Genomic DNA, 15,401 nt, shown 5'->3' with positions numbered 1-15,401 from the left:
TTTATTTGATTTTGTTTTTGTTTTAATTAGGTATTGATGTATATTTATTAAATGTATTTATTTTCTCTGCACCATTTAAAAATTAAAAAATTTTATTTATTTATTTACAAAATTTATTATTTAATTTTTATATATAAATATATATATATTTATTTTTTAATTATAATAAAAAAGTAGTAATGCTGAAAAAATAATAATAAATATTATTAATTAATAATATTATTTATTTATTTTTTTTATTTATTTATAAACCTTTCCTACAAAATCCTACAAAATTACATAATAACAATAATAATAATTATTATTATTATTAATAATTTTTAATAACTATTATTATGATATCAATAATAATTATTTGTTAAATATTTATAATAATTTTTTTATTAATTAATTGAATTAAAATTAAAAAAATTTGAAAAAAAGTTAAAATAATAATTTTATAATAAATTATTATTATTATTATTATTATTAATAAAAATTTATATAGAATAAGTAAAAATAAAATTTTTATATTAAATTGTTTTTATTATTATTAATATTATTCGGGTGGCAGTAGAAAATTTTAAATGCTTTCTAGGAAAAATACTTGACAAGTTCTTCTGGATAGCAACTGTTAATTATTGTGATGCACTCAGAAAGGGTGGAATTAGGCTCTGCTCGAATTTCTTGTACTTTTTTCAATCCCCCTGATGTCACGAATAATCGACGAGCGCTCGTGTCATTTGGAAGTATCTATAAAATATAATATTGGGGAAAAAAATTTTACTCTCTATTTTCTATTTTTTTTTCTTCTTATACAAAAAGAAAACATTCAATCCGTTTTTAAAAGCATTTTTGTTTTTAATTGTTAATCAATTTATAAAAAAAAAATAATAAAATGAAGCCAAAAAAAATTTTTATTAAAAAACATTTTCAACAGTAAAAAAAAACAGAGAGGATTATAATAATATAGTAATACAATAAAAAATAAAACAAATAAAATAACAATAAAAGCAAAATAATAACAAAAGTAAGAAAAATTAAAAAACAATAGTAATAAATAATAATAATAATAATAATAATAATATTATTAATAATAGTAATAAAAATGTAATATATAAAAATTAATTATTAAAAAATGTGAAACGTATATTTTTGCATGAATTGAAAAAGAGATGAAGAGAATTTTCCTGTTTATTATTTTTATTATTATTATTACTTATTATTATATTTGTTATTAAAGGGCATCGAGTGTAGTTTATTAACTTGTCCCTGAGATTGATAAAAACATTAAAGTGGAAGTTATAGGGCTTCAGAAACCCGAACAAAACACGTCCAACTATTCAGTAGAGCTTATTGAAAAAAGTATATAAACGCAATGAATTAAAAAAGTTTTTTATCCTATTTTCTTCTCCATATGGTTATATCTATTTTTTCATATATTTTATATTTTATATACTATATATACACAAACATTTTAACTTATCATTCGATTATAAATGTTTCGAGAAAAATAAATCTTTCAACATTATTCCCATATTAGTGAAAGTTACATTTTTTTTTATTAATAAATATTGCAGAATATTTATTTTGTATAATTAATTTTATTATTTTAATTAAATTATTTATTTTATAATTTATTAGCTAAAAAAAGTGTGGAAATGATACTTTTTTAATACCACAAATTTTATTTTATCTATTTTTTATGCTACAGTAAAATTTTTTATTTTCTAAAATGTATATTAATTAACATTTTTCTCCCATAAGATACTAAAAATCTATTAGAATTTTATGAAAATTAAAAAAACAAGCCTCGGACTCACGCGTCTCATCGAAGAATTTCAATTATTTTTAATATACTATTTTTAAATCAATTAATCGAAAAATTCAATTATTTTCACAAATAAAGTTTTCCACAAGAATTCAATTATTTGAAATAAAATTTTTATAATATTTATTATATTTCAAAAAAATTAATTATTTAAAACAATGTTTATAATATTCTTATGAAGAATTCAATTATTTTAAAAAATAACAAAATTTTTCAGAGAAATTCAATTTTTTTTTAAGATTTTAATAAAATTTTTCGCAATTCAATTATTTTCATAAATAATAAAATTCTTCTCAGAAATTCAATTTTTTTTGTAAATTTTAATAAAATTTTTCGCAATAATTCAATATTTTTCATTAATAATAAAATTCATTACAGTATTTTAATTATTTTTTATACAATTTTTATCGAATTCCTCGAAAAATGTAATTATTTAAAAAAATTTAATTTCAATTCCTCGAAAAAGTCAATTATTTAAAAAAATGTTTTTTTTCAAATTCTTTGGAACAATTCAATTATTTATAAAAATATTAAAATTTTTTACAGAAATTAAATTATTTTCAAATATTTTAATAAAATTGATCGAAAGAAATCAATTATTTCAAATACAATTTTAATTTAATTTTTTTTTGAAATAATTCAATTGTTCTTTTAGATTTTGATAAAATACTTTCCAAGAATCCAATTATATTCATAAATAATTCTTCGGAAGAATTGAATTATGTTTGTTAAAAAACAAAATTATTCCCGAAAATTCAATTATTTTGAGGGATTTTAATAAAATTCTTTGCAAAATTCAATTATATTTATAAACAACAATATTTATCACAAAAATTCAATTATTTTAAAAGTAATATGTTTTCTCTTGGAAATTCAATTATTTAAAAAAATTATAATAAAATTTGTTCATAAGAATTCAATTATATTCATAAATAATAAAATTCTTTTTAGAAATTCAATTATTTTCAAAAATTTTAACTGAATTTTTTGTAAAATTTAATTATTTTTAAAAACTTTTCGCAATTCAATGATTTTCAATATCTACTATTTTCATAAAATTTCCAAACAGAATTCAATTATTTAAAATATTTTTTGTAAAAATCTTTATAAGAATTGAATTCTTTTCATGAATAATAAAAACTTCTTAGGAATTAAATTATTTAAATTAGAATTTGCATAAAATTAGTCGAAAGAAATCAATTATTTAAAAATATTTTTTAAAATTCTTCTCAAGAATAAATTATTTTTGTAAATATTTAAATTCTTTCATTTCATGAATAATAAAATTCGTTGCATTTTTTTTAATTATTAACAAGATGAGAAAGAAGTAAATATTTTTAATGGAAAGTAGGAAAAAGTCGAGAAAATAAAACTGGCACCCAGTTAAGGACAATAATAATATTAATAATTTTCATTTTTTTTTAAATTTATTTTTCAATAATTTTTATATCGTTAAACTTTATATTTCTTTTTTGTTTCTTTTTCAGATACAAAATGAATTTTTAAGTATTTCGGGGAGAAATTATTCGGTCTCGAATGGACCATTCTTCACTGATTCATCATGATACGAATTTGTCAGTTTTCCATCAGCGAAATCAAGAAATTTTCTCAATTATTCGTTTAAGAAGAAACTGTCGATAAACGTCGAAGAACAAAAAAAAAATGCATTTTCTCCCCACAATGAAATCATAAATGCCGCACTGATTTATAAATATACGTCAATTTTTTCCCCTCGAAAAAAACAAAGAATACAAAAAAAATATTCATCATCAAAAAATTGAAGACTAAAACTTTGAGTTTTTTTTTTATTTTTAATTTCCATTTATATTTTTGTTTTTTTTTAAAATAATTCTCTCAATAATGAAAATTATCACTAAATAGAAATTTAAAACAAAAAAAAAAAATTGAATGAAAAAAAATTAACAAATAGAATAACAAAAATTTCAAATTTCTACAATTTGAAAAAAAACAAGAATAGAAATATAGAAAATTAAAAAAAAAAAGAAATTGCAAAACGAATAAACTTATTTTGCCAAAAAAGAGAATTTTAGAGGCAAATTAAATAAAAATAGGACAAAAAAAAATTTGAAACGAAAAGAATTTCAAATTTTGATACAAAAGGAAATTTGAAATTAGAAAAAAAAAATTCTTAAACAAGAATTTTTGTGAAAAGAAGAAAAAATTGTTTGAAGATGATTAATAATCAACAGCGAAATATAATTAATACAAAAGAACCTCTACAACAACAACAACAACAACAACAACAACAACAACATCATCATCATGGTGGTCTTCAACATCAACAATCGATATCATCGAAACCATCGTTAGTGTCGGCGAGTTCGAGTATCGATTCTGACGTGAGCGATAGACGAGATGTTCGAGAGGCACTCTACACAGGAATATTTAGGCGACATCGTAAAACAATTCTCGTTTTAGGGAGTTTTCTCAAAATGTTAAAAATGAATAGAAACGTTAATAATTACGCTAGCATTAAAGCCAATGAGGAACAAGATGAGTGAACTATGTTTTAATCATTATCATTTTTCATTTATGTTATAAAAAAAAAAAAAAAAAAAAAAAAAAATTTAATTAACTCATAAAATTTTCCATTATTTATAAATTTCTATATATGCGCAAAAAAAAATTCCAAATGTCTCTCACTCTTTCTCATTTTTTATTGCATACTTTTATTTCTAGTGATGAATTTGACGATTAATTAATGATACTATAAAATAAAATAATTTATTTTCATTTTATTTTTCGTGCCCTAGGAAAGCCAGAGCTAGTGGATTTTGTTTTTATTTGTTAATCAGAGATTTTTGGTGTCACTGATTATGAATCTGAAGCCAGATTTTCAAAATTTTCAAAATTCAAAATGGCGGATCCAACATGGCGGACATTTTTTGAAAATTGCTCAAATATTAGAAGAAAAGTTGTTACTCGAGGGTTCTTGGGGTCGCTTACTACTACGAATCTAAAGTCAGATTTCAAAAATTCAAAATGGTGGATCCAAAATGGCGGATATTTTTTTTAAATTTCTCAAATTTGCATAAAACTTGGGAGTAATTCGCAAAAAATGTTTCTATAATCGTCAATGCATCACTGTACGAAATATTAATGTTATTATTATTATTATTATTATTATTATTATTATTATTATTAATATTTTTATTATCATTATTTTTATTTTTATAATTTTATTTTTACTATTTTATTATTAGTATTTCTATTAATTTCTATTTTTATTATATATACCTATTTATATTTGTTAATGTTTTTCTATTTCTAGTATTTTTATTAAATATTATTATATTAATATTGTAAAAAAAAAATTGTGTAACACCAAACTTTTTATAACTTTTTTCTTAAATAATATTTTTTACAATTACTAAAATACTCTAACCGTAATGTTTATTAGAAAAATTTTGTTTTAATAATAATTATATGTATATGCCAGGCTCTAAGGTACCTAAGAAGCAAAATATTTTTTAGGTTATTTTTATAAGTTTTGGAATGAAAAAGTTAATCAAACTTTTAAAATAAATTACTGATTTTTGAGTCTTTTTTACATCGAAAATAATCAATGATAAAAACTAATTTTAGTTTTAAATTAAACGCAGATACTTTTAAACTTTTTAAATAAAAATTAACACAAACATAACCTCAAAATGATTTGCTTCTAAAGACTTTTTTTCAGAGCGTGTCACAGGATTAAAAAAAAATGTTTTTTTAAATCAATTTCCTTTTTTGTTGTTTGATCGCATATAAACAATTAATAACTGCTGCTGAACCAAAGATCAAAAAAAAAAAAAAAAAAAAAAAAAGACTGAACAATCCTGGCACTACAGAGTTCCTTTTTTTTAAAAAAATAAATAAAAACAACTATAATTCCCACATAGTCGAAACAAGAAGAGAAACGAGAAAAAATAAGAATAAAGAAAAATTCTTTAGTATAAAAAAATTGATATTGAAAAAAATTTAGAAAAATTATAATTCGAAATTGGATTATTATATACAATATATATACAAAGTTGATAAATTATTCAGGAACTTGAGATTAAATGAAAAAAAGTAATTATTATAACATTTAAAAAAAGCATTTTTTGTATTCGTTCTTCCATTTCACTCAGAATTTTTTAAACGAACACTGCGCTGCGTCGAGAAATATCGTATAAATTATTCGATGATGGGGGGCCAACGATAAAAAAAAATTGCCATTTTAATTTATAAAAATAGTTTTCAATTTTTCTTTTGTTCAAGAAAAAAAAAATATTGTTAATTTTCAATTTTATTTTTCATGAGAAAAAAGAAGAGAAATGAAAATAATTTTCAATTTTCTTTTTCAAGAAGAAGAAGAATGAAAAATAATTTTCTTTTCTTTCAGAGAAGAAATTTTTTTCTTATTTCAAGAAGAAGAAAAAATAATTTTCTTTTCTTTCAAAGAAAAAATTTTTTTCTTACTTCAAAAAAAAAAGAAATAATTTTCTCTTATTCCAAGAAAAAGAAGAAGAAATAATTTATTCTTTCTTCAAGAATGAATTGAATAACATTTTTTATAATTAAATGTACAAAAAAAATATTAGCGGGAAAATAAAATTTTTTCATTTTCATTTTTGCAAATTATTTCTATAAAAAATGGTTTTAAATTAAAGTAATTTATAAAATTAATTTAAAACAATTTAGGTCAATTTTCTTAATAAAAAAAAGAGTTCGAAAAAATGGCTTTTTCATGACAATCAGTCCTGCTCGATAATAGAATTTTTATAATTCACAAAAAAAAAATGAAAAATAAATAAATAAACAAGTAAATATTCAGCAGGCTTTTATAAATAAGAATTCTATTTGTTAATAATAATATTAAATAATATTTTCTATTATCAATCTATTTTTTAAATTATTCTTTACATTTTATTGTCGTCTGTTTTTATAGTCTTTGTGTCTATTGTTAAAAATTTCTTCCAAACTAATTTTTCTTTTTTTTTGTTTGTTTATCAAAGCAGAAATTTGCGAATTGCATTGTTGTAATTAATTTACTTTTTAACACTTTGCAGGCGATATACGTTTGTTTTTAAGGAATTCAAAATTTAGTTTTCAATTTTAAACCGAAATTTAAAAATTACATTTTTAATTTTAATTTTAAATATTGAAAGATTAATATTTAATTTTTAACTGAAATTAAAAATTAGATTTTTACTTTTAAATTGAAAATTCAATTTTTAAATTCAAATTGAAAATTCGATTTTTACTTTTAAATTGAAAATTCAATTTTTAATTTTAAATTCAAATTGAAAATTCCATTTTGAATTTGAAATTTTAAATTGAATTTTTAATTGTAAATTGAAATTACATTTTTAATTTTAAATTGAAAATTTAATTTTTTATTTTAAATTCATATTGAAATTTTCAATTTTTAATTGAAATAGAAAATTTAATTTTCTATTTGAAATTTCTATTGAAAATTCAATTTTCAATTATTAATTGAAATAGAAAATTTAATTTTTAATTTTAAAATTAAAGAATTAAAAATTTTCATTTATGTACATGTTTATTTAGAAAATATTAATATTTTTGTTTGACAATAAAATTTACAAATTTATTATTAAATTGTATATGAAAAGTATTTTATTTCATTTTATTTTTCTTTATAGGTAAATAAATAAAATAAATAAAAAAAAATTTTTTTCTAAATGAAAATAAATCGACTTTTATTGCAAAAAAATTTGTACAATGTGTATAGATATATAGAGATTAAAAATTATAATTATAATGAAGATTATTATCATACGTTTAATAAATATCGTTAAATGTAATAGTGTTCGCTGTTTAATTGCCACCGCCCTTCTCTACCTAAAATCCTAATTATTTATGTCTGTTTTTTTATAATTTAGATAGACCTTTAAATTTAATTAAAAATTTTGTTTTCATTATTTTTTCTATTAATGTAATTTACAGTAAATTTTAATTTATAAATAAATAAATAAATAAATTGTAATTAATAAAGTTGTTTAAAGTAATAGTTATTTATTTTTAAGTATTTTGATTAATTATTATTTATTTTGTAGAATAGAATAAAAAAGAATATTATTTTTATTAATTATTAATTTATAATTATTACTATAATTATGAAATATTCACTTAATAGTGCGCGTGAGGCTATAAGAGAAGCGTCCCCCCACCACGCGGACGCTTTTCCCTTCTCCTCATGTTTCTACCCAACGCGCAGGTCTGTTTCCTCGCATGGTGGGGAGTCGCTTCTCGTAGAACTCGTTAGACGACTTAATTGTGTACTTCTATTAAATTATAATTATTATTTATATTTATAATAAAACACTGTACCTTGCTAAATTGTTCAAGAACGTATTTGATAATCTCCGGCGGTGCGTCTTTGAGTAAAGAATTTAAAGCCTCGATGTACGTGCAATTTTTTAGAACTTGCTTCAATGTCATTTGACATTTTGTTTTTAAGTCTTCCGACGATTTTAAATCTGTGTAAATCTGTTGTAGATATGATAAAAAAAAATATAAACTATTTTCTTCTATAAAAAATTTTCTAAAAAAAATTTTTTTTACAATTCAATAAATAAATAATATGAAATATGATATAGATTTTTCTTTAAAAGAGTAGATTAATTAAAAAATAGATTTTTAGTCTGAAAATTTGATTTTTAGTTTAGAAAAATAGTTTTTTAGTTAAAAAAAATAGTTTTGTAGTTAAAGAAAATACCGAGAGTAATTTTTGAAAAATTAAAGCCTCGGCTACTACTTGTGAATGATAAGACGAGTGCTTTCCGATTTGTCCAATGGTCCAAATTGTCACAGCCGTGACTTGATCATCAGCATTTTCTCTCAAGACACTTGCCAATTGTATAATTCCCTTTTTTGTAAAATAAATAAATAAAGTTTAAAAAAAACAAATAAATAATAATAATAAAGTTAATAATAATTAATAAATAAACAAAGTAAATAATAAAATATTTATTGAAAAAATGGAAAAACAAATCAAAATGGTAATAAAATATTATAAACAAATAAACGAAATAAATAAAAAAATAAACAAAAATATTAATTGAAAAATTGACAAATAGTCCTAAATGTTAATAAATAATATAAAGAAATATTTAAAATAAATATAAAAGGGCAAATAAAAGTTTACAATTACAAATAAAATATAAACAAATATTTAAATTTAAAAAAAATGAATATTAGATATTTAAATAAATTAAAGAAAAAAAAATAATGATTGAAATATAAATTCAGAAAATAAATAATAAATAAATTGAAATGTGTAAAAGAAAATGATGAAAAAAAATATTTAATAATAAAATGACAATACTGCAGTGTGTCTGGGAATGTAAAAAAATGTTTCTATTGAACCTAATTGAAGTTATTGACAATAAAATTGATGATGACACGATCTTACTTGTGAATCAATAATGGCCAATGCTAATTGATCTGAGTGACCAGCAATGTAACCAAGTGCCATTATTCCCGGCACTCTTGCCGATTTAGTTCTGCCAATTAATTCTATTAAAGCCGCAATTCCACCAGAATTTACAATCATTTTTGATAACTTAAAGAAATACCATTTTTTTTTTATTAATAACTATTTAAAAAAAAATACTTTTTTCAAACTATTTTAAAGAAAAAAAAAGCTGTAAATTGTTCAAGAAGAAAAATTAATTTTTGTAATATTAAAACATATCTTATTCTTTAACTTTAATTAATTTAATATTTTTCATTTCTGTACATTAAATTATAAATAAATAAATAAATAAATATATCAAATTGAGTTTGAATTAAAACAATTAAAAACAAAAAATTAAGAAACCACTCAGTTAACAACAACAAAATAATTCAATTTTTTTCCAAAGTTGAGAAAATTTTATAATATTTACCTCAAAGGTATGCTTGCAAACTTCTCTTGTTAGTGTTGCAGCCGCTTTTGCGACATTCTCGTCCGGATGTGTCATGTGAATTAAACAACTTGGAAACACTTCCGCCTCTACGACAAGTTCGGAATATTCAACACTGTGTTTGGCAATATTTCCCAGTACAGTGAGAATTTGACGCTGAAAAAAGCAATTATTATTGTTTTTTTTTTATTTCTAAATTAATAATTTTTCAATATTAACAACAACAACAATGATAATTTCATCAATTACAATTAAAACAACAGCAACGATAATGACAATAATGACAAATAACATCAACAACAATAACAACAAAAACAATGGTAATGCTAATAATAACAACAATACAATAACAATAACATCAATGACAATGATAATAACTACAACAACAACAATGCCAATAAGGATAATGTCAAGGATAACAACAGTGACAATAATAATAATAATAATAATAATTATTATTATTATTAATTATTATAAAGTATTAATATTATAAAATAATGATTAAATTATAGAAATTAAACATTATGAATAATAATGTTAATAATAATAATAATAATAATAATAATAATAATAATAATAATAATAATAATACTAATGATAATAATTATAACTTTGTTACAGTTTTGTTATAATTATAACAATTTTAAACTCTATAAAATTTTTTTAAATAATATAAAACGACAAAAAATAATATTAAAAAAAATAATGTTTAAAATAAATGAAATTGCCATTACATTTTATTAAATAGAAATTTTAAATTTGTTGAAAAATATGCAATATAAAAAAATAGTCTGATCTTTTTTTCCCTCAATAAACAATTGAAGTGAACCTTTAATTTTGCATCAGGTATTGTGAAGGCTTTGACCAGTATGGTAATTGTATCCGAATCAATAATTGATTGAGCCAATTCCATTGTGTGTTTACCAATGTCCGACAGGGCAGATGCACTTATTTGTTTAAGACATACATCTGGATCTTGTAAACAAAGAACCAATAGTGGAACTGCACCTTTATGACAAAAAAAGAAAGAGGGAGAACAAAAAGAAAAAAAGTAATTATTGTGCATTTAATATAAAATATAAAATTTTTTAATCCTAAATTAATATAAATTTTAAAATAAATATAGTTATATTAAAAAACAAGGAAATAAACAAAAAGAAAACAAAAATTGTTAAATTTTCGCATAAAAGTGGTTCTGACAAGTCTGAAATTAGTTTTTGTAATGAATTAATTTTTCAATATGTGTACGAAAGTAGTTTCAATTTGCTTAAAAGTAGACTCAAGTTTAGGTATAACTAGAATTAAACTTTGTTGAAAATAGTTTCAACTAGTACGAAAACTGTTCAAATTATATGAAACTAGTTCAATACTGTTTAAAATTAGTACAAACAGATTCGAAAGTAGTTTAAAACAAGTTCAAACAGGTACCAAAGTAGTTCAAAACTACTTTAAACAGGTACGAAAGTAGTTCAAAACTAGTTTAAACATGTACAAAAGTAGTTCAAAACTAGTTTAAACATGTACGAAAGTAGTTTAAAACAAGTTCATATAGGTACGAAAGTAATTCAGAACTAGTTCATACCGATACGAAAGTAGTTCGAAACAAGTTCAAACAGGTTCGAAAGTAGTGCAAAACCAGTTTAAACACGTAAAAAAGTAGTTCAAAAGTAGTTCAGAACTAGTTCATACACATATACAAGTATTTCAAAACAAGTTCATACAGATACGAAAGTAGTTCAAAACAAGTTCAAACAGGTACGAAAGTAGTTCAAAACTTGTTCGAATATGTACAAAGTAGTTCGAAACTTATAGTTTAGACACGAAAAAAGTAGTTAAAAACTAGTTCATATAGGTACGAAAGTAGTTCAGAACTAGTTCATACAGATACGAAAGTAGTTGAAAACGGTTTAAAAGTAGTACAAAACATTACACATGTACTTCAAAACTATTTCAAACTAGTTCAAAACTGTTGAAAATAGTTTGAACTTGATCGAAACTAATTTTAACTTGAATGAAAGTAGTTTAAATTTATTCATGATGGTTTCAAATTGTTCGAAACTTATTCCAACTTATCTGAAAGTGGTTTGAACTTGTCCGAAAGCATTTTAAACCTGTTCAAAGCTGTTCTAACTTCTTTAAAATAATTATTAAACTTTACCAAAGTGGTTTTATTTTGTTGTAAGTAGTCCTAACAGTTTGAAAGTATTTTAAAACTGTCCTAATAATTTTAGTAAGTGTAAAAGTGGTTCTAGTTTGAAACTAATTGGAAATGGTTTGAAACTAGTTTGAAATAGTTTTAAAAGTAGTTTAAATCTGTCCAAACAGTTGCAACTTCTTCGAAAGGGGGCGCATGATTATTCCCCAAATGTCATTTTTCCGAAATGTCATTTTACCGAACTGCACTTTTGCGAATAGTCAATTTTGCGAAAAGCCAATTTTGCGAAATGTCACTTTTGCGAATTGTCATTTTTTCGAAAAGCTATTTTTGCGAATTGTCATTTTTGCGAATCGCCATTTTTACGAATTGTCAATTTTCCGAAAAGTCATTTTTGCGAATTGTCATTTTTACGAAAAGACATTTTTGCGAATTGACATTTTTGCGAATTGTCATTTTTGCAAATTGTCACTTTTTCGATTTGTCAATTTTTCGAAAACTCATTTTTGCGAATTGTCATTTTTACGAAAAGACATTTTTGTGAAATGTCATTTTTGCGAAAAGCCATTTTTGCGAATAGTCATTTTTACGATTTGCCATTTTTTCGAATTGGCAATTTCCCGAAAAGTCATTTTTGCGAATCGCCATTTTTACGAATTGTCAAATTTCCGAAAAGTCATTTTTGCGAATTGTCATCTTTGCGAAAAATACAATAGAAACTTGTAGGTATCTATAAATTCACTATTGTATTTTTCGCAAAAATGACAATTCGCAAAAATGACTTTTCGGAAAATTGACAATTCGTAAAAATGTCGATTCGCAAAAATGACTTTTCGGAAAATTGACAATTCGTAAAAATATCGATTCGCAAAAATGACTTTTCGGAAAATTGACAATTCGTAAAAATGAGTTTTCGAAAAATTGACAAATCGTAAAAATGGCGATTCGCAAAAATGACTTTTCGGAAAATTGACAATTCGTAAAAATTGCGATTCGCAAAAATGACAATTCGCAAAAATAGATTTTCGTAAAAATGACAATTCGCAAAAGTGACATTTCGCAAAAGTGCAGTTCGGTAAAATGACATTTCGGAAAAATGACATTTGGGGAATAATCATGCGTCCCCTTCGAAAGTGGTTCTAAATAGTTTTAAAGTAGGTTACATCTGTTCAAACAGTTCAAACTTGTTTGAAAGTGGTTCTAAACAGTTTCAAAGTACTTTAACTCTGTCCAAACAGTTCAAACTTGTTTGAAAGTGGTTCTAAACTATTTCAAAGTAGTTTAAATCTGTCCAAACAGTTGTAATTTGTTTAAAAGTGGTTCTAAACAGTTTTAAAGTAGTTTAAATCTGTCCAAACAGTTGCAACTTGTTCGAAAGTGGTTCTAAATAGTTTGAAAGTAGGTTACATCTGTTCAAACAGTTCCAACTTGTTTGAAAGTGGTTCTAAACAGTTTGAAAGTATTTTACACTTGTCCAAAATAATTCTAATGTGTAATAAAGTTTTTTTAAAATTTTATTTCACAGTGTAGTTTAAAGCTGTTTAAAAAAGAATCAATTATGTAAAATTTGTTTCGAACTTGTCCGAAAATAGTTTTAACTTGTTCGAAAGTATTTTTAACCGTTTTAAAATAGTTTCAACATGTTTAAAAGTTGTTTTTGTCGCCTGTCTGTTCATATTATGTAAATTTTTTGTTTTTTTTGTATTTACCAGCGTCGACAACAGTGTGAGCTAATGTTTTATTGTGTCTTGCTAAATAGCCAACAGCCCAAGCAGCCGCTTCTTTAACGCCCGTATCAAAATCCTCCAATCCACACATTATTGGATTTAATCCATCTTCACTAATGACAATTGCTGATAATTCAGGTGAATGTTTCGCTATCGAACGCAGAAGAAAGAGGGCAGCCTTTTTGTAAAATTTCTAAATTATATGGTAATTTATTTTTATTTTAATAATTATTTATTATATTTAATTTTTATTATATTTAATTATTTATGTATTTTTACTTATATTATTTATAAATATTTGTATTATACATTATTATAAATGTAAAATAATTATTAACAATAATAATCATAATTATAATTATATTGTTATTAATAATAATAAAATTATTAATTATTAATTACATAAAATTATAAATATGAGAAATTTTTAAAAGTTGTAAAATAGAAAAAATAGAAAAATTTTTTACCTACATTTTGTTTTCTAAAATTTCTCATTAACCATGGTAAAACGTCTTTTTTTAAAATTAATTGTGCAACATGTTCATCGTGACCAGCTAAACGTCCCAAAGTCATAACTGCATTATAACTAATTGACGGTACAATATCATTAATTAAAGGACATACAATTTCTAAAACTCCAATTTTTACCAAACATTCAACATTATATGATTTTGTTGCTAAATCGCCGACATTCTGAATGAATTGCAGTCTTGCTTTTTGATACTGTTCGAAAACTATAGAAAATTATTTAACACAAAAACATCGTAATAATAATTTATAATAATTTAAATTTAATAAATTATTCAATGTAAAAAATTATTTTGAACATTGTAATAATAATAATAATTATTATTCAATTATATAAAAATTAAAAATAACTTAAAATATTATGTAAATAAAAATTGTTAATTAATAAATATAATAAATTTTAATTAACAAATAATTAATTAATTAATTAATCACGTTAAATGGTCATTAGTTAATTATATACTTAATTGGGTTAATGAACAATTGTAATTAATTAGTTTGATTAGCAATTTATTAGTTAATAAATAAATAGAAAAATTTAATAAATTAATATTTTTTAAATTTATTATGTTAATTAGCAGTTCGTAATTTAATTATTTAGGTTAATTAGCAATTAGTTAATTAAATAATTAGCTATTAGTAACTAAATAAATAGTTTAATTATCAATTTTAGTGAATAAATAAATTGAAAAATTGATAAATATTTATTTAATTTAATTTTGTTTATTAGCAATTAGTTAATAAATCAATCAGGTTACCGTAAATAAATATTATTTCTCATCAAAATATAAATTACTAACCTATAATTGTAGAACAAATCCAATGTATTTACATGTTGTTGATTAACGAATTTTTTTATTTAACGCGTAATTAAAATAAATACTTTTCTTACCCTGCTTACAAATACGATCAGTCATTATTTTTGTCTTTCTTCATTAATAAAATCAATTATGTAAAAAAATTTGTTGTCCTTTTAATCTTTCAATGTTTATTGTTCATTACTGCATATACCTAAAAATCACTAAAAACAACCTAATTAAAATGAATGACAAAACCTAATAGAAAAACGTCAAAATAAAAAAACAAAATAGAAACTGTATACACGTGTGCATTTTTAAAATAAAGGCGGGGGAATTTTTTTTTCTAAATAAGAAATGTCATTCAAACTCCCCTAGACATTAAAATGAACATGTGAACATACCTTTATTATTTTAATTTGCGCCTGCGCACTATTGTAATTTTACCGCGCAAAGAGAAGTCTCCAC

General features: G+C 21.7%; 2 protein-coding genes across 3 annotated transcripts; one reads left to right on the top strand and one right to left on the bottom strand.

Moving 5' to 3' along the window:
• Positions 1-561: 561 nt before the first annotated feature.
• Positions 562-15,389, bottom strand: LOC122503532 (sperm-associated antigen 6-like). Of its 2 annotated transcripts, none has more exons than XM_043614104.1 (10): positions 15,338-15,389; positions 15,029-15,157; positions 14,080-14,342; positions 13,591-13,801; positions 10,556-10,734; positions 9,709-9,882; positions 9,234-9,383; positions 8,538-8,687; positions 8,150-8,308; positions 562-732 (listed from the first exon to the last, which is right to left on the bottom strand). In XM_043614104.1, the coding sequence occupies exons 2-10, from the start codon at positions 15,051-15,053 to the stop codon at positions 574-576; spliced, it is 1,470 nt and encodes a 489-aa protein (XP_043470039.1). In that variant the 5' UTR covers positions 15,054-15,157; positions 15,338-15,389; the 3' UTR covers positions 562-573. The 2 variants fall into 2 exon arrangements, with proteins under 2 accessions (XP_043470039.1, XP_043470040.1); XM_043614105.1 differs by having other exon boundaries at positions 14,080-14,194.
• LOC122503533 (ras guanine nucleotide exchange factor Q) lies at positions 3,718-4,728 on the top strand. Its single transcript, XM_043614106.1, has one exon. It carries the CDS (start codon positions 4,003-4,005, stop codon positions 4,330-4,332), a length of 330 nt encoding a protein of 109 aa, XP_043470041.1. The 5' UTR covers positions 3,718-4,002; the 3' UTR covers positions 4,333-4,728.
• Positions 15,390-15,401: the final 12 nt, after the last annotated feature.

This window comes from Leptopilina heterotoma, unplaced genomic scaffold (genome assembly GCF_015476425.1).
Source record: "Leptopilina heterotoma isolate Lh14 unplaced genomic scaffold, ASM1547642v1 Lhet_264, whole genome shotgun sequence".
Lineage (NCBI taxonomy): Eukaryota > Metazoa > Arthropoda > Insecta > Hymenoptera > Figitidae > Leptopilina > Leptopilina heterotoma.
Note: the sequence above shows the minus strand (reverse complement) of the source record. Positions and strands in the feature narration are given on the sequence as shown.